Source organism: Phyllostomus hastatus, unplaced genomic scaffold, assembly GCF_019186645.2.
Source record: "Phyllostomus hastatus isolate PE091 unplaced genomic scaffold, TTU_PhHast_1.1 phas_contig_86, whole genome shotgun sequence".
In the NCBI taxonomy this organism is placed as follows: Eukaryota; Metazoa; Chordata; class Mammalia; order Chiroptera; family Phyllostomidae; genus Phyllostomus; species Phyllostomus hastatus.
Genome location: NW_025333977.1, coordinates 20792164 through 20814927, shown reverse-complemented (window position 1 = coordinate 20814927; position 22764 = coordinate 20792164). Strand labels below are relative to the sequence as shown.

At 39.2% G+C, this 22764-nt stretch overlaps 1 protein-coding gene across 8 annotated transcripts in view; it reads left to right on the top strand.

Moving 5' to 3' along the window:
• The window catches only part of MECOM (MDS1 and EVI1 complex locus), a 550693-nt gene that overhangs the window by 249395 nt on the left and 278534 nt on the right, over positions 1 to 22764 (top strand). For all 8 annotated transcript variants that reach the window (XM_045850976.1, XM_045850966.1, XM_045850964.1 and 5 more), the window contains exon 2: positions 21030 to 21367. In XM_045850976.1, coding sequence (XP_045706932.1) covers positions 21030 to 21367 — 338 coding nt within the window. The remainder of the gene's footprint in view (positions 1 to 21029; positions 21368 to 22764) is intronic.

Sequence of the window (22764 nt, the reverse complement as noted above, 5' to 3'; positions counted from 1 at the left end):
TATATTTGCAGTTTGCCAGGATTTGCTTTGTGTGCCTATGAGAAAATATGATGTAAAAAAGTAAGTAGAAGAATAGACGTATGTGCACTGTAATGCTATTTTATTGGTATCTATTATACCCACTGCAATGAGACTCCTGGGATGTTGGACCTAAATTAAAATAATCGTAAATAATTTTAAACAATAATAAATAAATCCCAACTTCCGTCCCCTCCATTTTCTTTTTTTTCCCACTAAGAAAATATACAAATACATAATACAAAACATATCATCCACTTAAGCGGAGGCGGGCACAGGGACTGAGGCTGTGTGAAGTGGGCCAGCACCTCATGCGCCCTGCGGATTTGGAGTTATGGGGTGGGGGGGGGAGGTGAGCAGGGGAAGGCCTGGATAGAGAATGCTGGTCTGCCAGATTTTCTACATATTCACTTAATGGGCTTTTAAAATTATTTTAATAATTGACATAAATTACATGAATAAACATTAAGTTTTTTTTCCTCAAAGGTCTCAAGTGGGGAGACAAAGGTACATGTAGATCAAATTTTAATAAATCCCAATCCAAACCATTGAGATGAGGAGTTGTTTTGGAGCCTTTCCCAAGGAGAACGAAGAAGGGGTTGTGTACTCGGGGAGCACTTCCTGAAGCCAGGTACCTGAGCTAGGATTGCCAACATGCACTGAACAACTTAAAGTATAAAAACTTAAGGTGATCAATACTTAAAAGTAGAGTACTAATTTGAACGAATGAGGCTGGTTATGGAATTAACATTCCTGAAGGGTCTGTCATACCTAGTGAAGGAAGGTATCCTTGAATGCCTTATCTGGCATTTGTTTTTTTCTGTTTATACTTGCAAGAATGACATTGTTTTCTCCTGCTCCTGTGCTAATCTCTTGACCTTCATGGAGCCTTCCACCAAAGGAAAGGCCCCTCGGTTCTATGGGGGCCTCATTCTCTAGGCGCCCAGAATTCTCTTGTTGCCTCCTGTCTGCCCCGGAGATCCTTTGTCAGTGCTCAGCATCCCAGGCTTCCCTTCTCATCCCCCATTTGTGTCTCATTCCATCAGTGGCAACTCGAATCATCACTGATAAACTAGCTCATGACCTATAGCACATTGGTTCATCAGGGTTTATTTTATCCCACCCCACTCCCTCACTAAATTCCCTCAATTTTACTCCCCCAATCTCTCTCGTCCTCCATTACTGTTGTTTTTAAAGCCATCCCACACTCTCTCTCATGGACTGTGGAAGTAGCCTCTGACAGTTCATTTGCCTTCCATGTCACCTTTCCTAAATTCCTCCTGTCCTTTGAGTCAGCGTGATCCTCACAAAACACAGCTCTGATCTCTCTGTTCTGCTTCCTAAGATCCTTTGCTAGCTCTGTATTTATTCTAGGAGAAAGGCCAAACTCTAGGATATGGTGTAGAGGCTTTTGACTGTTTGGCTCCTCACTGCCTATTTCTCCACATCTGTCTACCCCGTTTCCCACTGTGAATCCAGGACTACTGAGACACCCTTAGTCTCACACACATACTAACGTGTTTCAGACTTCCTTACCTCTCAATATGCTCTTTATTTTCTTGGAATGGCCTTTCTCCCCCTGTCTTTACCTTGGGAAATTCCTTGGAAACCATTGTTATTTTTCAACACCCTTTCAAGTGTCACCACCTCCGAGCAGCCCTTCCTTACCCTCCCTGCCTTCAGAGTCAACTCCTTCCTCCTCTGCACCCTGTCCATTCTTTGGTGATCATGGGTTCTATATTTTATTTCAAAGACTTCCTTCTCTACTAGATGGTATCTCTCTGAGCCTAGGAATAAGGCCAGGCATTTGGCTTCTGGAGTGCAACTGCAGTGTCTGTGTGGCACACCGCAAATTTTTAAAATGCATATAGAAAGGAGCAAAGCATCAATGATCACGAGTACTCCTGAAGGTGGTTTTCCCTTAACCCAAAGGAATGACGCTAAATGGGGGGGAATTTCAGGTGTGAGGACACGTTGGGTCAGGGATATATTTTTCAGGCAGGGGCGCTCAGCTCATGGCAGGCCTGGGTCTACGGGAGCGGAGGAGAGGGAGGGCGTATGCATCACGTGTTGTCTGGGGTTTGGCAGAGTGGAGACATCAGTGCTGACGGTGCCCAGATCCCCACACTTAACAGCAGACCCCATAGGTTATTAAAGCCAAGAGCCTATCTAGGAAGATTAGCTAGAGGAAGTGCTTTAACCACGGAGCAAACAGGCAGTCACTTGATTAGTGCCTCAGACACGGTATGGCACTGTGGTGTTGGGTTTCCATTCGAACCATTACCAGGACATTTGAGATCTGGAGCCTCCGTTCTAGCCTGACCTTGCGTTTGATTTCTGAATCCATACGTCAGAAATGGGCCTTGCTCACTTTTCTCGGACTATATTTTCCAGCAGTGAGTTTTGTGTCCTTTGTTTTTGGACAGTTGAAAGGGATGCTGAGAATGAACCCATATGGTGTTTGTTTAGATGGGGAATCCTAAATAGCTCCTTGTACTGGGAGAACACAGTAGCAAATATATCTTACAGTAATGTGTTTTAAATCAAAAGGGCTCCATATTTTCCCCTGTGTTTGAATGTGACATTCTTGATCATTCCAGACCCACCTGTCTGAGAACACAGGAATCAAAAACAGGAGTCACTCTCAAATTTCACCTCTATTTAATCCATCACAGAAACATACTGGCTTTTCACTGTATATATATAAAAAAACACACCAGGACATTTAAACAAAGTGACACAGATCATCAGCAGATCAACTGGGAATGACGGCTCAATCAAACAAATGTATGTTGAGAATTTCCACAAGGCAGCCCTTGGAGCAGCCGAGCCAAATTTGTTTAGTATACATGAGTTAGCTGCTTAGGAACATGCACTATGCTGCATGCCAGATGATGGCTTTTCTGGGTAAACATCCATTTAGCAGTATATACCCATCCATGAAAGTGTTGGCACAATTTTGATCTATTCTCTTGGACTCCTGAAATTATGACTTCATTCCACTGGCAGCCAAGCACCAAACCCACACATGCACCATTTAGGCTAAAATAAAGGGGAGGAGAAGCTGTACACTTATTTCAAAATGTAATATAACCATCCAAAAGGAAGGAGAAAGTCCGTAAAATTGACAGGCCATTTCACTTTCCTGACAAGCAATAAAGCAAGCATCATTAAAATGGATGTCAAATTACAGGCAGGGAAGCAGCAGGGAAAATACCTACCTTGTTCTTGGTATTTGAAATAGCATGTGGCATATTTATCCTACCTCGGTCTAAACTTGGAGGAATTCCTTGTTGAGGTAGGGGGTTTGAGGACTCATTTATTAAACTGGAATTTCAGAATCGGATCCCAACTAAGTGAGAACATTTGAATTCTTTGGGATAGGGCATTTAAAAACTTGTCTTATTATTTCTTGTATTTAAGCCATTATTTTCTTTTTAAAGGCGTCTCTTATAGGATGGAAAGCTCTGTGAAGCACAATCTTTAAGCCCAGAATAAAAGAGTAAAGGATTTATAAAGACGGGAAAACACCCAAAAACTTTCTGGTAGAATTTTCAAACTCTGTGCTTACTCTCATTGGCTATTGTGAAGTCCAGCTTGTGCTGTACACGATTCAGCTCAGTGCTCCAGTTTTCTAACCCAAAGGCCCTCTGATTCTGTTCAACTAGGAAATCCTCAATCTGGGGGACACTTTCAAACAGCAAGTTTGAGAACTCCATTTTTGGATTGAGGGGTAATTATCTGAAATTGGTTGGAAGAGATCATTGTTTCCAACCTGTAACCACCTCTAGAAGAGCACTTGGCAACTAGCATTTGCTTGAGCAAATATTTTTTTTTAATTTAATTATTTTTATTGCATTTTTAAAAATTACATTTGGTCCCCATATACTCTCCTCTCTTCATATATCACCACCATGTCGTCCATGTCCATGAGTCCTTTTTCCTTCACTTGAGCAAGTATTTTGAATGGTCCCTAGTTTACAAATCCCCTGGAAAATGGTTCTTTTCCAGTGGTGGCATTGACTTGTGTGTGTGACAGCTTTCTTTGAACTCTGCCTAAGATTCAGGGCTAGATGAGTGATGAAGTGCAGCTTTCAGAAATGAAACTCATAAACAGCATTTTCTAAATTTGATTTGGATTTGAGCACCTACTCTATTCACAGCACTGGAGGGAGGATTTAAAGGCAATTGAGACATAGCACTTGTCCTCAAGTAGCTGAAAATCAAAATGGGAAAGTAGATGTGAAAACAACGACCTGTAATAGCACCCGGATAAAGAGCAAGGATAGGTTTTATGGTACACCCTGTGATCCCAAAAGGGATCACAAATCCCAAAAGGAAGGCGTTCACTCTGGTTGGGGACGTAGTGGACATGGAGCATGGGAACCATTAGCATGCTCCATGAGATGGCATCTGAACTGGACCTCAAAGGTACAAATCTTAAATGATGCCTGCTCCACAATGCTTTCCCTACCTAAAGTTGTCACCCACCCCCATATTCAAACTGTTCTATTTTCTTCTAAGCACCTAGAACTATCTCATAGTTGCCATTTACGTGTTGGTTTCCTTTTCTCCCCTTCCCACCAGGCTATAACGTTCATGAAAGTGGGGGCATTGTCAGTCTTGGTCACTGCTCCATCCCTGGCCCTCAGAACGGAAGTGGGCCCTCACAAGGCTCTAGTGGAGTGGAGAACAGGGGAGGGAGGGCATTCTGAATCAGAAGGTTGCCAAAGAAAATTGCACAGGGAACCCAAATTCCATAGGATGTTCATGGACACAGAACAGATTATTATGGCTAGGTTATAGGATGCATTAAAGGCATAAGATGGTCAAATTGATATTGACCAATCACAAAAGAATTTTCTGAGGTCTCCAGAAAGCTGTAGCCATTTTTTAAGAGGAAAATAGATGAGCCCTGATCCTCCCAAGTCTTCCTAAAGTGAATGTCAGTTTCGATGACCCAGGATAAAGCTTTCCTTAGCAGCATATGTTCAGGCAAGAAAGCAGTTGTGTGATGTGGGCATCTTCAGTCTCCTTATCCAAAGTTTAAAAATGGGATATAGGGAATTTTTCTATTATTATTATTAATGTGCCACCAAATATGGATAAAGGAATGCCAGTTTTTAGATCCCCAGAGAAAACATTAATGTGAGTGTGTCTGGATCTTTAGTGGCTTGAGCTTGGGACAGAATAATCTTAGGGCAAGTGGGGATTTGTTGTAAACAAAAGATTCTGTTAAATAAATATCAATAAAAAAGAAGAACAATAACCTGCCACATTACCATGTGTGTTTCCTCCCACAAGGATAAATTTTACATGGTCCCAAGAATACTGTTTATCAAAGCAGCTCCCAGGTATTGGGATGAACCAGAAGCTCTCCAAGCGCTGATTGATCACTCTTTGCTAGCAGCTCACTAGGATTACACAGCCACTCCAAAATCAACAGCCTGGAAGAAAATGATACCAGGCTTGAAACAAAGGCTGGAATGTTAGCAACTGCCTTACACTGCAGTAAATATGTCAACTAGTATTCATTAAGACCTGGAGGCAGGACCTGGTAGGAGTATGGAATGAACTGCACAGGACAGTTCAATTTTCTACCCCCAAGGAAACTCTGGCCACTCCTCGCTTTTGCATAATAAGGCTTTGAGGGGACTCTAGGTGGGTTTGCCGGACTCCCTACCTACTGAACTTCTTCAAACACTGGGAAATGTTATCAAGATAGTTTAATGTATGATGTACAGCCTGGGAATACCTGTCTCTACCTTCATCCCTCAGCCCAGACCTGGGAGGTGTTTTGGAGGTACATCACCTTCACCACAGTAATGGAAGAGCAGCTAGAAAGTTCTTCATGTTCTTTTATCTGCCAGGTGTTTGAAGGCACAAACTCTTTTAGACACGATGGAATGGGATGATTTGGGGAATTAACCTGCCCTATCCACGAGATATAAAAAGTGATAAATTAATCCCATGACTTTTTTTCTTCTCCTTTGCATCTTGGGCTGAAATCATGGAAAAAGCTGATCATTTCCTATCATAAAATACTACTTATTGTTCATTGGCCAATAATGCCTCTTTCAAATATAAACCTTCCTCCAACCTTATTAAGTCCAGGCTATTTCCCGTATCATTACAGAAATCTTGGCAGGGGAGCATTCTGGAATGAGCTCATCTTTGTATACCACTGTCAGTGGCCACACTGATCTTCCTTTGCATTTAGTTTCAACAAGTGTTTATGGAGAGATTTATTGATAGGGGAGTGGTAGAGAATGAATTGTTTGTGGACCATTTCATCACCTTTTGTTACATCTGAACGCAGCAGGTACGCCTGAAAGACACTGACCTTTACGAGCTGTCATCTCATACCTAGAGGCGTAGGAACCTTTTCTAATCATGATGATAATGACTTCTAGCATTTGTATTTTCCTCTGAAGTTTACACAAGATGCTCAAGTGCATTATTTCTTCTGATTCTTACTATAATTTTATGTTATAATGTCTAAAGACTGTGCTGTCTAACAGAAATATAAATGAGAGCCATATGCTAATTTTAATTTTTTGGTAGCCAATTAAAACAGGCAAAAAGGAACAGGTAAAATTAAGTTTACCTCCTTATTTTATTTAACCCATTATATTCAAAATGGTCTTTTCAATATATAATCAATATAAAAATCATCAGTAGACATTTTGCAATTTTTTGTACCAAGTTTTAAAAATCTGGTGTATAATTATAAACTTACAGTGTACCACAATTTCTCCACCACATTTCAAATGCTCAATAGCCAATGTGTCTAGTGGCCCCACATTGGACAGAAATCAGCTATGGATAAAGAAACAGGTTCAAATAGATTAAGGGGCTTTTCAGGCTCACATAACTAGTTAGGTGTAGTCTTTTGGTTTTAACAGGAATTGGCTTGTGTCTGTGGTTTGCAGATTATCTGACTTAACTACGTCCAATAAATGTGTAAATTTACACATTTATTGTATGTAGTTGTGATGTTGAGGGTTGAGACTATAGAACAGAAAGGTGGAGAGGTTATGAAAGATGATCTTATATTCAGTATGTGGATTCTTCCTTGCTAGGTCTAGAAATGCCATCCAATTTGTATTTTTAAAAATCACCTTCATGTGAGATTTGGATGCACAGCCTGGTTTGGGATAGCCGCCCTGGTCTCTGGGCTCCTGGACGGCTCATTATTGCACATCTCCATCCTTACATTTAGTTATTAATTTAGCAAGTGCTTATTTCATATACTACATGGTGGACACTATACTTGTTGCTGAGGATGCAGCTGGCAGAATCCCTGCCCTCTTGAAACTGGCATTCTGTAATGGTAGGTGCTGCAGTAAAGGCTGTTGGAATTCAGTTTAGTTGGCCATATTTGGTACTGATTTATGAATCCCCCTTTCTGGAGGACTCAGTAAAAGTCTTAAGAAAAGGACAAGAATATGGGTTACCCATTTAGAGATTTTTTTGGTCTATTTTTATTCCTTTTGTAACAAATATATTTGAAGAGGTTGCAATGTAAGGAGGACATGATACAAACTTGGAATTGATGCCATTTGTTTAAAGTCACCTATTAGCATCTTGAGCATTTGGGATGTGTGTGCATGTGCATGCATGCACGTGTGTGTGTGCATGTGTACACAGCATGTGTAGGTTTGCATACACTTTCCTTCCATAGGTGGGACATGGTTACTGTATCCTTAAACAGCTGGAGGGAATAACTTGTTTGATGCCTTTGGCACATTTATGTTAAAATCCCCCCACTTAAAGAAGGAAAAGGAGGTACCTACCACTCATTACTTCCAGTACACTGGGCTGGCTTTGGCTGATGTTTTCAAGTCAACAACCTAATATTGAATTATTACCATGAGCTAGACACATTGCTGGATTCTAGGGGCTCCTCAGCGAACAGACACCCATGCTCACTGCCCTCATCACCTGCAGTGTTGTTTTGGCGGAGGTATGCTTTAGTAAGCTTTCCCGCTAGGGCTCACTTGAATTTGGAATGTGCCATTGAACGATCCTTTTATGGTTCACCACATACATATACGTGGCTTTTGTTTTTTTGTTTTGTGTGTGTGTTTGGACTTGAGGTGTATATACTGTACCTCTTTTCCACCTAGAAGAAAGAAAGCCTGCTCAGCTGGATTTTCTTCAGCCAAGTATTTTCATTTTCCCCTTTAAGCTGTTTAAACTTTGAAGAAAAATGCAGATATACCCTACTGTTTGATGTGGTGTAGAGATCCAGGAACGTTAATTTAAAAAATTCATAAATCCTTTGTACTATGCAAATTAATGACCTATAACCTTTTTTCCAGGTGACTTATTTTGACTTAACTATGTCCAATAAATGTGTTTATTTAGGAGAAATCAATGCTACCCAAAACTGACATGTTAAGCATCTCCCATGGCTCATAATACATACAAGGGCTGTGGACCACCCTCTGTTTTCTCATTATGCCAAATAATAGAAAGTGGAAATCACTCTAATCCTTTCTTCTGTGTCTGCTGTACCTCTGCAAATATGATAAACTCAATCCAATTAAAAGTCATTACCTCGCTAAGACTTGGCCACAGTCTATAACCTTTTGTTTCACAATTCTTTCGATGATCTGTCTTCATCACAAGTAAAATTTCTAGCCATCTTCCTGTAGTCTTGTTTTCTGTACCATTCGCCTGACTGTATGCAATGGAGGTTTATATCATACAAGTTAGTTCTTCTTGGGCATTTGTCTTATCTCTGGCTAGATTGTAAGTCCTTTGAAATCAACAATTTCACTTTATTCTTCTTAGTGACCACCCCCCCGCACCATGGTTCTTTGCATATAAAAGTCTTGCTAAGATTTTATAGTGATGATGCATATTAAAATTCAAATGAAGTAAATCTATTAATACAAAAACAGCAGCAAAATACAAGAGCAACAATAGCACAAAGCTTAAGTTATGGTGTAATTAGTCCGTGGAGTCTAGGTGCCTCTCCTACCCCGTGCATTTTAACAGTGTATACTTTTGATAGAATTAAAACCTGTCCATTTCCTTTTTTCTTAAGCAGTCATAGTTAGCATAGGTTTACATGTATTAATTCACAATATAATTGAATCAACAAGCCTCTCAATAGATGTTTAGGTGAGTAAAATGATAATTTTCTTGCTCCTGTAGCTTTGAGATTCTCTAGTGCTAAGAAAAATGAATATTTCCATCAATTATCCTGAGGTTTAAGCAACATGATGCCAAAAGATTTTATTTAACTTAAATAGCACAGCTATAACCTGATAAAACAAGCAGTTTGTTAAAGAAGATTTATTGGGGAAAGACCACGAAATGGTCAGCAAAAGCACAAAACAAAGTCCCTGACATTTCATCTATTGAACAGAATAATACCTGGATTTATCAGTAAATGTCATTTTATATAATGTTGATATAAATGGACAGCAATATTTAATGCATGTGCTACTGAATATAAAGTTGCAAATCTCTGGGTTTTTGATCTTCCTTTTTACAAAGCACCTTGATAAATAAATAGCTCTTTTTATGAGATTTTTAGAAACTATATATATACACTGCTCTCAAAATTTGTCTTGCTGCTTTGGCCTTTGGTTAAGTTACTTTGACTATCACAGGCATGTGTAGATATTATTTGGGAAAGGACCATCATTTTTTGACCAGCGTGAGACAGCAGAATCAGTGATACTACCATTTCCTTTGATACCTCTAGCTTTAGATTGGAGGTCCCAGAGTAATCGGGCCAGCCTTCCCTCTGCATACAGCACTGTTCTGAGGTTAACCAGAACTATCTGTTCTGTTTGGCACAACCAGAACTGGTCTGTTTGGCACATTTCAATTTAAACTGGAAGATAGATGTTGTGGTTTGGGCCATTTACAGGTTGGTAAGATTCATGGGCATCATGGCCATCCTACCTGCATCACAGTAGAACTTTTCATCTTTTTCACTGAAATAGACCCTGCAGAAATGCACTCTTACTAGGTACATGATTGGGAAGCCTTCTACTTCCCCATGCAGTTTTCTCATGGCTTATTTTGTAATGGAAATGTGGGCAATGTGGTTTTTTAATCTGTTGGCTTTAGAAACAGTGGCAATAAACCATCCCTGTTTTGATCCTCATGTTACTGTGAGGAACTTGGTGATGCTCAGAAATAAATGTCAATGACTACTGCATTTCCACTAAGAGCTGAAATAAGTGGTTTAATACACCTATAGTTTTATTCAATCTGATGCTAGATATTTCTGTAAGACTGGCATGCCCAATTGCAGGTACTTATACTCAACTCTCTACACTCATCAGTCTTCCTAACCTCATCTTTGAACTTAGTTTATTGCATCTCTGTCTTCACTACTCAACTCTAAGCTACTTGAGGGTAGAAAACTTATCTGATTCATGTCTGTATCTAGCCTTAGCAATTTGCACGGTCCCAGGTACAACATGGTGCTGGTTAAGTGTTTTGGAACGAGGAAACGAGTGAGTCTGAGAACCTGCATCTTTGGCAAAGATGATAGCCCTGACACTTCAAACATCTAATTCCCCTTTCGATGCTATTAAAGACTGTACCTTTGTAGTGTATCCACAGAATTTCAATAGGAATGCAGTTGAGCATTCACACAAAACCAGTAAAGTCTGGGACATCTGTTTAATCCTTCACTTCTTATTGTATGGAGCCCACCAAAGATTTTGAAAGTCAAATGTATATTTATTCCACAGAGGAAACTTTATCAACCAGGGCAAAAGTTTGCTGGCACTAGCCGGTGATATAATGGGTAGTTTAAACCCTGCTAACTGCAAATAATTTTTCAAATGTTTATGAGTATGATCGAGTTTAGTGAGACAGAAGTACAGATAACATAAATATTTCGACAAAAGCTGATCGTACTGGAGCCATAAATAAATTAGACCCAGTTTGTAAATAAATTTAGTTTTTGCCAGCAAACATTTATAATCCTCTCTTGCTGCAAACGATAGTAATTTATATAGGAGAGGTCCTGAACGCCTTTCTTCAAAAGTCAGTTCTCATTAGGAGGCAGTGCCTGGTGCCCGTCAAGTGTCTGAGACTGTGTGACTCAATTGGACGTGAAGGACACTGCACAGAGCACCTAATGCTACTAGTTATTGTACATGTTGATAATGACAGTTTCCAGAGACCATACATAGTTTGGTAGTCTATGAAGTTGTCATATTATATCATTCCCTTAAATACCTAGCTTGTGTTACCACTTAGCAATGTTGAAATTACCCCGTTTTAAATCATAAGTGCTATTTAGTATATGTATACACATATGCATAGCACATCTGTTCATATTTTTCTGAAAACATTTTTTTTATCAAAGTGTATAATGTTTTCTCAAATTAAAAAAAGAATTTTCCCTTTTATGTTTTCAATGACATTCCCTCTATACCCATGGTTTTGAATGATTTTATGTTTAACGTGATGTAGTGTTGGGAAACTCAATATGAGTGTCTTTAGAGCTTGGAATGGGGGAAGAAAATTGCACTTCTTGGAACCATCTAAATTCATTTTACACTGAAGACACTGTATTTGCAGTGGGGCCAAAGTCTGAGCTGACATCGGCCAAATCAAGGCACTTTCCTCAGCGGATGACTTTTAGATCAGAGGTCCTTGTTGTCTGTTGCCAAGCCTTGTGAGAGCAAGGACCATTGTTCATTTTCAAGTAAAACCTAATTTTGAGACTCTAATACAAATTTTTTTTGCACTCTCTCTGCTCCTTATCAAACCAAGAACATGGTTGGGTTAGTGTTCTATTGCTTGTTCACATTCCTTTTTATCAGCAAGCCATTGCTACAACTCCCTCTTCTGCCAGACACGCATAATTATTTTCTTTTCTTTATGGAGGCCTCCTGGCTATAGGAAAGCGCTTTGGTTTTGTAGCAGTATGGAAAGGTCTGCATCAGATCAGCAGCAAGGATGCATTTGAACGTCCATTTACACCTATCTTTGTTCACTATGTGGTAGAAAGGAGAGCTTAATCTCATCTTTTTCCATCTTTACCTTTTGGGGGTTGTTTTGAATAGTTCCACCCAGTTAATAATAGAATTCAGTCTCCTTGTGACAAAATGCACTTCCACCCTCACCTTCCTTTAACTTGTAGCTTCTGAGTTTTGGTCTGTCCTTGGGAGGCAAGAAGGATCTCTGCCAAAAGCCACCAAGCCACACTTAGGTAATTAGAATAAACAAGTTGGGGCTCTCAGTTCACGTGCAGAGCTGGATGGAGCAGAGCTGTGGTCAAAGGGATCCCACTTGCTCCTGCATTAGCAGTGGCCCATTAATGCACCCTCATGCTCCCCTTCCCCCCTTCAAACACTTTGTTGTTTTTTTTAAGGAAGCAAATCAGGTCACTCTTTAGCATGTGAAGGGCTGCAGCTTTCTTCTGAAACCACCATCAACAACATAAACAAATTAGAGGTAGTAAACCACACATTCTGCCCACACGTAAACCACAGTCCTCACCAGAGGGCAGTCTACTTAATGCGAGAATAACAGCCCCGTTTTATAAGCCTCTACTGGGAATAAATTCCAGTTTCACTGGTTAGAGCAAAGTGAGGCAGCCAGAGTACAATCTCTCCTAGGTTACACGTCGGGAGAGACCAAACCAATTCTCAAAGTGTCTTTCCAGGAAATGTATTTTATAAGCTTTTGGTACACCAAGCTTTGACCATCCTCTGGCTTTCATTACATAGAACTGGGATTGCTGGAGTGGAGTAGACCTGGGACTGAACTTGCCCAGTGTGCTTATTTTATGGACAGAGAATCTCAAACTCTGACTCTCCAGGTTACTCTGGGCCCTGGAGACGTATTGCTGAATCCAGACCACCGTCTCAGGGCTTACGCCACTCCTGCTGTACCCAAATGCGAGTGGCAGGGTTTACAATCCCCATCCCTACCCAAATGGGAGCTGTAAAATACTCTCTATACCTTCCTGATGCTCATGTGCTTTTCTTTCCTGACAATGCTAGTCCTCAACTAATGTGTCCAGCCCTAAACTAATGTGTTCCGTCATCAGTAAATTCCTGCTTGTGATAGTCTTTTCTTAAATACCTGTTTAAACAGTAATTTAGATAAGAGTGTCCCATTTCTGTGCAACAGGAAATGCCTGCCTTCTTTTAGATACGCTGGCAAATAATTACTGTAGATATGGCTTGAATACTGAAAGGCTGTTCTCTGGTCATTTCAGACTGCCTGAGAAGTCACCACCCAGTCTGCTGCGGCATAATTTCAGGGTATTTCTATTTTACTCTAAATGAATCTGAAGGAAAATCACTTTGGGGATATAAAAAGCTTATGAGAAAAGCCATCGGGTCGAAGGGTACCAAAAGTCTCTTAAAAATTTGTACTACTAAAAGAAAGTCAAGGCACATAGTTACAATGTAAAAGAAACACTGTCTGATGTATAAGTCTGTTCTTACCTGGTTACTCCAGTGGGTATCGGTGACCATGTCTCCCTAATGACAGCACGAGCCAAACATTAACCAGCTCATGCTTTCCCTTGGGGCAGTACTCAGAGATTTAATGCCCTTATTTTAGCAGGCTTAGATTCTGTAAATAGATACCAAAAGGGCTTTACTAACACTTTACGAACTTTCTAGAAATTTCTTCCCATAACCATTTTTAAAAAGTGTAGTTCCACCTCTGATGAGGAACTTTTGGAAGAGGTCAGAATCATTTCACAAGAGCAGAGGAGCTACCAGCTTAAGTCCCAAACCATACTTGTTTAGTGAAATGTCAGTGAAATTCCTAGGAGGGTGGAGAAACACTTAGCCAGATTTAAAAGCCACAGAATAAGCAAGAGATATGCCACATCCTATGAGAAAGATAAATGTTTGCTCATTCTTTTAGGCCCCCACTTTCAGCTCATGTGATGTTCTTTGCCATCTGCCTTGTTTGTCTCCCCATACTCTTCCATACATTTTGGGACTTCTTGATAGCCCATACAAGAAATACTCCTAGGAGATTCTGGGGGAAAAAGTTCCATAAGGAAGAGGTGGAATAGCATGGTACAAGGAAGTAGCAAATACTAGAGGTGCAAGGAGGCTTAAAAGGTCATTAAAAAAATTCCATGTGCTAAGCCATGTTGATAGACTATTTCACAAAAACAATGGTCTCTAGAGACATGGATTCTACAAATGCAGTTTGGTGTCAAAAGATCCATGGAGGTCTGTTTTCTTCTCGCCTCTCTCTAGAGGCAGCACATGCTAAAGACCTCGTCCTTCAGCAGCTTCTCATTGCCACAGGCGCCTCTGTTGTGTGAGCCTGTGCGTCTGGACCCTTACAACAGTCCTTCAGAGCAAGGTTAAGTTGGTTTTCTGGAAATTCATTTTCCTTACTTTTACTAGTTTCCTTTCTTCCTTTCTTTGGGATCTTAAATTTCATTATCTGGGGGCCATTATCACAGAATATTCTGTTGGCCAGTCCAGAGCCTCCTTCTTTGTTCTGTTTGTGCATCTGGCATTACTTGGGCTCCACCCTTTCCCCCCCAGCCCAGCACGCATTTATTGGCTGTGGTGCTGGTGCACGGAGCTGGCTCCTGAAGTCCTCTGACTTCTCACAAACAGGCTGCTGTAACCGCTCTGGAATTGTCCTAACAAGGGAAGAAGAGCATGTCCGGTTTGAATTTGGGAAGGAAATTGATGTCTTCCCCCTCCCTTCCCTGCCCCACCATTAGCGGGCACCGACTCATGGACTTGTGTTCCTGTGCTCACGTCCTACCAGGAGGTCCCTGGTGGGGCCTGAGGTTTGGCAGCGGCTCCTCCCCTCCTAGAGCTGGGCACGCATCCTCAGCTCTCAGCCACGTGTAATCCTTCCTGTCTGCTTGCAAGTTGGGCACAAAGGACTGGCGCTTGGGCCCACCCTCTCCTTTAGTAGCAATTAACCTTTACTACAGAGCTTCCTTTGAAGTTTGCTCGTGTTTTTATTACAAAACTGCAATGAGGAACATAATGGGGGGAAATGTCTAAATTTCTAAGTTACCTAATCTGTTCAATTCCCTAGCTGGTCTCCTCCTGGCAGTTGTTTCTTGTAGTTATGATCTCAACCAGTCTGCCTGAGATCTCAAACCATGTTTCTGTCTCAGCTTATTTTTAAGATTAGTGAGCTATTACACACACACACACTGCAAATGCACATGGGTGTATTATATGCATATGTGTGTACAGCTGAGTATAAAGTACTGAGTTCTTACTTAGTGCCTACAGAAATCAGCTTAGCTTTATTGTCAAACTATGCACCTATGCTTTTAATATTAGTGTTAAACTGTTGTTAAATATTTTCTATCAGTGAACTAATGTGAAGAGTAGAAAGAAGTATTTATATTAGTATCACTAATGATAATGCTGAGTGATAAGTATTATGATGGGTACTGAATTGCTATTAATGGTGAAACTCAGGATTTTGAATGGCATCTGCCCAGGAGATTTGCAGTTAAACTAGGCAGAGAGGCCAAGTGAAACAAATGGTGAGTTATATAAAACCCACAAAAAGAGAAGGCATTTTAGGCCAGCCTTGCAAATAAGAACCAAAGAATTACGAGTGAAATGGCATTTTTTTCCTAGCCTGCCGTTCACAGGAGCTCAAATAAATGAAATCATTTTTCTCTGCTTTTCACTCAGCAGTAAATCACTGGAAATCCAATGCTGGTAAAAAAGCAACTACGAAACTCAAAGAAAATATAGGAGAATCTTCCTCCCCCCCCCTCAAAGATGGGTAAAGACTTTCTAAGAAAAATATAAATGTCACAAAGGAAAAATAAGCTTCATTCCATACAAGTTAAAATTTTTACATGACAAAAACTTCATTAAAAACCAAATGATAAATGATTTACTGGGGAAAGTAGCAGATATTATATCAAGGGACTAATTTCTTTATTATTAATAAAACAGACCAATAAAAGCCCAATTAAAATGGACAATAACAATGAACGATTTACAAAAGAAGAAATGTGAATGACGAAACCATTTAGTTTCATTAATCACTGAGATGTGAATTGAAACAAGAATAGGTATATAATCTTTTCCATTGTGTTAATGAATTTTAAAAACAAGTCATAATAATAAATGCCAATATGGTTGGTAGGAATATAAATTGGTATACACCTCTAAAAAGCAATCTATCAATATTCACTAAGCTTTCTTTAGAAATCTAACCTAAGGAAATTAAAATGGACAAATATAAATATTTATATGAAAGAAAGTTCCTTTAGTGCTATTTATAGTATCAGAAAATTAGAAGCAACATAAATAAATACTATGGAAATAGTTTCATTATGGTGGATTCATATAATAGAATATTATGCAGCAATTACGTGTGGTTTCAGAAACTACTTCTAAAAACATAAGGAAGCGTTCATACTAACATATCAAGTGAAAAAACAGAAAAACAAACTATTCATATAATAGAGCCATAATTAAAAAAACGACGACTTAAAAAAGTCTTTTTAAAAACAGCTGCTTAAAAGTGAAAGGGAGGGCTGGGTGTGCTGGGGCTGTAGTCTCAGCTGACTGTGGCTGTGCTGTTTAGTATCCTTGAGAATCAGCCTCCAGATTTGCAAAATGGAAGGTTATGCTTCTCTCCATGGTTTTCTCACTGGGCTGTGAGTGTCACAATGAGAAAATATAGATACATTTATGAAAGCAGTTATTATCATCAATATTATTTCTGAAGTTTCCTCTTCGCAGATTCTGATTTGTTTTCAAAATGGTAGTCACCTCAAGTGGAAACCTATGTTATTCAAAGAGTCACAGAAGCAAGTATAATCTAATCAAAGGGTGTGCTCTTGCTGGGTCTCTGGTGATGTTAGAACACTTAAAATTTGTAGAAGGTGATTTCCAAGAGCTTTTTCCAAGTCATTTGCCTAAAATTCAATAATATGCTTGTCTTTCAATCCTCACTTGGTTAATAACACACCTAAAGGATGCACGAAACAAATTCTAGTAGCAGGCAGCTCAGCTCCAAGAAGTTACAAGTTGTTATTTATCTTTATGGACCACTGATGTATTAGCATTTATAACTTGATACTTATCTATTGCAAATGTGCCCAACCTGTCGATGTAATATCTGAGCAGTGCTTTAACCATACCTATAGCTCAGGGAGAGGATCTACCCATTTTTTCCCTCAATAACAGAGGGTATGATAATTGAGGTAGTTTATCATTGAGATGAAATATTTTCCCAGCTTTTTGGATAGTTCTTGTGTAATGCACATGAATGCATGAGTATTTTGGTTTATGCAAATATTTAATGCAGTGTGAGAAACTGCATTTGCTGTTGAAAATTTTATGATGTTATATTACATTAAAATATTGTTTCATGTTTTGATACATAAAACTCAGAAGGTTTATTTTTCTTTTTTTGTCACAATAGCCCTTTTCACATTTAATTCTGATGATACTCGGCTAACAGAGGCTGGAGAGCAAATCTCCAGAGTTTGCATATACCTGTACTGCTTGCCTGGGGACGAATAAGACCATGAGTCTGTCTCCCGGATTTGCTGGGCCTGTATAAGTTGTTCTTTAGGTTTAATTGGATTTTTTTTTTGCCATTGTAAGCAGAATTACATTCAGGCTTTAAATTCAAATTCTTCTTTGGGGCAGCCTGGGCACACATGCGTATTTTGTCTCCACAGGAATTGAAATCCAAATGCATTCATTTAAAACATGCATTGGGAGAGTTCGTGGGTAACTCAAAGGTCATGGATCAGCTATGCCAGTAGGAGGGCCCAGATGGGGTTGTCTCTATCCTTTTTTTAAGATTTGAGATGACTTTGATGGAATTGACAGTATGACTAATTTAACCCTTTGAGGAAATAGGGGAAACTTTACTGACCTTTAATGGATAATTACAAGAGGAAACAGTTCTGTTCGTTTGGATGCCTTTTTGTTTCCTGCTGCTTAAATGAACAAGTCTATAGATTGATCACACAGTGTCTTCCAATTTACAGCACTTATTTCTTGAGAAAAACAGCATTTTCACAATGGGTGATAAATCCCTTTAAGGATCTGTAAAGTAACTCTACATTTGCAGTAGTTAAATGTTACAATTCTAGAGAGATGTTTTTATATGTTTTTAGTTGTGTCAAGAGTGCTGGTGAACTTTTGCTGGCTCTTTGGTTGAAGTGCAAAATCTCCCTGAAGGGTAAAATAAGATAGACTTTATCAAGGGTGTTTGGACCCTGAGGTATATTTCTCTGATAATATTTCTTTAGGGCATTATTAGAATTGTTTCTTTTGAAGTGGTGTTAGGAGAAAAGTTTGTAATCTGTTGTGCGATGCTTTTCAAGATCAAAATAATTTCCCATGTTTGATAGAAAAATATTGATTTGGTTTAATAGCCCAATAAAATTATTTGCTAGGTTAATTATCTATTTTACAAATATTTATTAAGTACCTTTATGTAGCTCATTTGGAGAATTCTGAGTCCTGGAGAAGAGTGAGTTCTGAGTCTTCCCTTCAAGTCCTGTTTCGTAGCTGGGAATAGAAGAACCATTCATATTAAACTCTAAATAGCAATGCACAGCAATTCGATCATTAGCCCAAGGGGAGAAATTAGGTAACAATTCAAGGAAGGGGGGCACTTGTTTTAAGTGGGATGGTAAGGAGAGAAGTTAGGACTTGAACTGGGAGGATGACTAGAAGTTGGATCAGCAGAGGATCAGAGATAGGTAATGGGCAGTCAAAACCACAGGGGAAATTTTCACTGACTGAGCTTACAAAATAGGGTTAGGCTTTTTCTCCCTAGGGGCCTCCTACTGAAGAGTGTTCGGAATCATAGACAAAGGGAGAAAGGTTTTAAAATGAGGGGTTTTATTCCAAGGCCAAGAACTTTGGATTTTACCTGTGGACACTGGGAATTATTGGAGACTATATCACAGGAATTTGTGTGTGCCCACAGGCTCCATGTTGAGGGATTCTGGAGAGAGTCTGAAGGTCTGCAGACTCATTTAGAGGACTGTTGACATTTAGGAATGGCCTTGGCCAGGTATCTCTGTAGGTTAGAGCATTGTCCTCATACCCCAAGGTTGCAGGTTTGATCCTCGGTCCCAGCACATGAGTCAACCAATGAGTGCATGAATGGGTGGAACAGTGGATCTCTCTCCATCACTTTCTCTCTTAAAATAAATGGACAAAAACTTTTAAAAATTCAGGAATGAACATATGGACTGAAAAAATGGGATGAAAGTAAAAATCTTGTCAGAAGAGTGGGCAGCATTTAATGACTGAGTAGACTGGAGGATAAGGGAGAGAAAATGCCCATGTTATTTTAGAATACTGAACATGGATAATCAGGGAAAATAGTATTGTTCATGGAAATGGGCAGGAGACTTGATTGGAGGGCAGATGGTAATGGGCAAGATTTTGGGTATACTGAACCTGAAGGATAATGAGCTTGTGTTTTGGCAGTGAATGTCTCATAGGAGTTCAGCTCTATGCTTGGTTTAAATGGAATTATCTCATTGTTTGAATCAAGAATGAAGCTCTTTGTTCAAAGATACTTTTGCATGTACCGTCTCATTGCATTTTAGAAAACTGTAAAGGGGAGTCAGTCAGTACTTGATGGGCAACTGTTATTGAGTGTTACAGTTAATTAGGTTCTGTAATGCATCAGAGAAGGAATTGGGACTAGAACTCAGGTTTTCTATTCTGTAGCCCAATAAACTGTCTTGGGAGACTTTAATAATTCATAGAACTTCAAGTTTGGTAGGATCTTAAAAGTCCTCTCTAGTCACCAACCTGAAACTTGGATTCTTCTGCGTTGGTAACTCATGGTTATTTAGGCTGTATTAGAACCCCTGCACTGGTAACTTAAGGCATCTCATTTTACCTTTGGATGGCTCTGATTGAAATCTGTCTTGTAATTTTAACCCATGTTTCTTAGTTTTCCCTTTGAAGGCCTATAAATCAAAAAAGTCATATATAATTCTCAGTCCATAATCCTTGTGGACAAGAAACATATGTTTATTTGCTTTAAGATAGCTGAAATCCCCTTCAACTGGTGAACTGGTGGGAAATTCAAGCCTAGCCATTATTCTTTATGGTTCCCTTCAAACCCCCAAGAAGTTGCATAAAGATCTTAAGGTCTGACATGGTGTACTCATTTACTTCAGGTGTGGGGCTGTGCTGCTTTGGGGGGTTTTAGAACCCTGGTGCTAAGTGTCCAGACTCCTCCTTACTTACCCTGCTACACCCTCTAGGGTCTTGCCATCTCCCCCAGAGGACTGTGCCAATCAGAGGCCCTCTGATCTCTTCTCTTTCTCTATCTGGAGGAAATACCCCCTCTTTTCAGTGTACCTCAAGCCACCCTCTTCTCCCTTTCCCCTCTGGAAAGCTCACCTAATTTCCTTAATGATTTTTGTGTTTACAAATATCCAGAGGAGTCACTAGCTTCAAGGAACTTTAATTCTCTTCTCTGTGTAAGTTACTGAGGCAAGAAAATACCAAGGGCTTGGTGATGTGTTTGAAATGGGAAAGGAAAAACAGAGAAATAACAAAGATAAATTAATATTCCAATAAATAATTCTGCCACACAGATTTAAGCCTTGTTACACACAGCAACCTTTGGAATCCTTGATGACTCTCCTCCAATTTAAGTCAAGATACCACTGCACGATGCAATTTTCTAGTACATTGTAAAATGCTATATGCTCCCAACTGGGGATGGTTTGTGGGGTTGTGAGTACACACAGTTTTATTTCTTATCTCTGCTTCATTCAGACCAATAATTAAATTGTTGATTGTTTCTCAGATGGATAATGGATGGAGGTGGCTCATGAGAATATTATTGACAATTGAAGTTTGGCTCCTTTGATTTATGGACTCGCTGTAGATATACCAAAGAGGCAAAAACCCTTTTCCCCCATCTGTGAATAACAGAGATTTTAATGCAGGCATATTTGAACAATAATTTCTCTGCTTTATTTTAGCAAGCTGTGGGATTTTTTTCTTCCACATTAGTAAGAATTCACCGAAGTTATTATTTATTCACAGGTAATGAGTGTGTATATGGCAGCTACCCTGAAATTCCTTTGGAAGAAATGCCAGATGCAGATGGAGTAGCCATCACGCCCTCCCTCAATATTCAAGAGCCATGCTCTCCGGCCACATCCAGCGAAGCATTTACCCCCAAGGAGGGCTCTCCTTACAAAGCCCCCATCTACATCCCAGATGATATCCCCATTCCTGCTGAGTTTGAACTTCGAGAGTCAAATATGCCTGGAGCAGGACTGGGAATATGGACCAAAAGGAAGATTGAAGCAGGCGAAAAGTTTGGGCCTTATGTGGGAGAGCAGAGGTCAAACCTGAAGGACCCCAGCTATGGATGGGAGGTAAGACTATTATTTTGAGTTAACACATTTACACGTGTTCCGTTGTGTAAAAAAAGAGATTAAATGGCCACATCAAAAGCAGGTACCATATGTTGCAGATATCTTCAACAGATCTTTAAAAGTGAGCCTTCCCTACAATGTCGCTTCTTGACAGAAGCACAGTGTTGCTTAAAGGTGTATATATATGGCATGATAGAAGCAGCTTAATAATGAATGGTCAAAGAACAGTACTGACTTGAAATCACCCCGAAGGCAACAAGCCATATTTTGCCCTGTCTAATGTGCACTTTTTTTTGCCCAAATTTTTGAGGGAAAAATAAGGATGCACATTATATACATGGGTAGTACTAATTCTGTATCTACATAAATGTTTTTAATTCTTTTATTTATGCTTATGCATTAAAAGTGTAATGTTAGAAAGCAATAATGATATCCATATGCAAAACAATAGCCTAGAATATGATAATTGGTTTTGTTTCTAGATATAAATAAATAAATAAATAAATAAATAAATAAATAAATAAATAATTGAATTAAAAAATTGAAAGTTTTTTTTCCTTAAAGTTTGGGCCAAAAATCCTGGGTGCACATCACATTATATTCTTCAAAGTACAGTGGTTTTTTTAGTTAACATTTGGGAACATTACATATGGTCATCTATGCAGTATGTGGCATGGCCAAACATTGATGCATGGTATATTTATCCTGTTTCTTCTGGGGGAAGCTTGGAAGGTTGGAGGAAACATTTATTTTCTCCACTTTGTGGCTAATTTGGTTTTATGTGTTCATTTTGTTCTGTGTTCTTCTAATACATTTTGCCTCTCCTGATAACCCTGCTTTGATTCTAAATGCTTCCAGAATGTGAGCACTGTACTGAATTCTGTGATGATTCCTTATATTAAATTGATTTAATGAATAATTCATGCATAAAATGATGACAAAAACAATATGGAAATCAGTCTGTAGTTTCAGTCATACTTTTCACAGAACCCTTCTGACAATATCTAAGAAGGAGGAGTTATGGCCTGATTATAGAAGCTAAGTAAGTTATATTTCCGTAAGGACAGGTAACTATGTTACTCAGTTCTGAGTTTATAATTTTGTACAGATTCAGTAGTTGTACATGCTTCCCATTTATTTTTACAACTTGAAAACTTTTGTGGTTAATTAACAGCATCATAATTTCTGGAAAATCTGATTATCTGAAAACTTGTAGGCATTTCTATGTTGGCAAGGAAGTGTTTTTCAGAGATGTGATTAACCTTTGGTTTTATAGTAGTTCAGTTAGACAGATACTAGATAAACTAGATTAATTTTGTTATGTTCTTTTACTATTCATGATCATTAATAGAATATCTGGTCAGCTTTTTAAATGGAAATCAATATGCAGTGCCAAG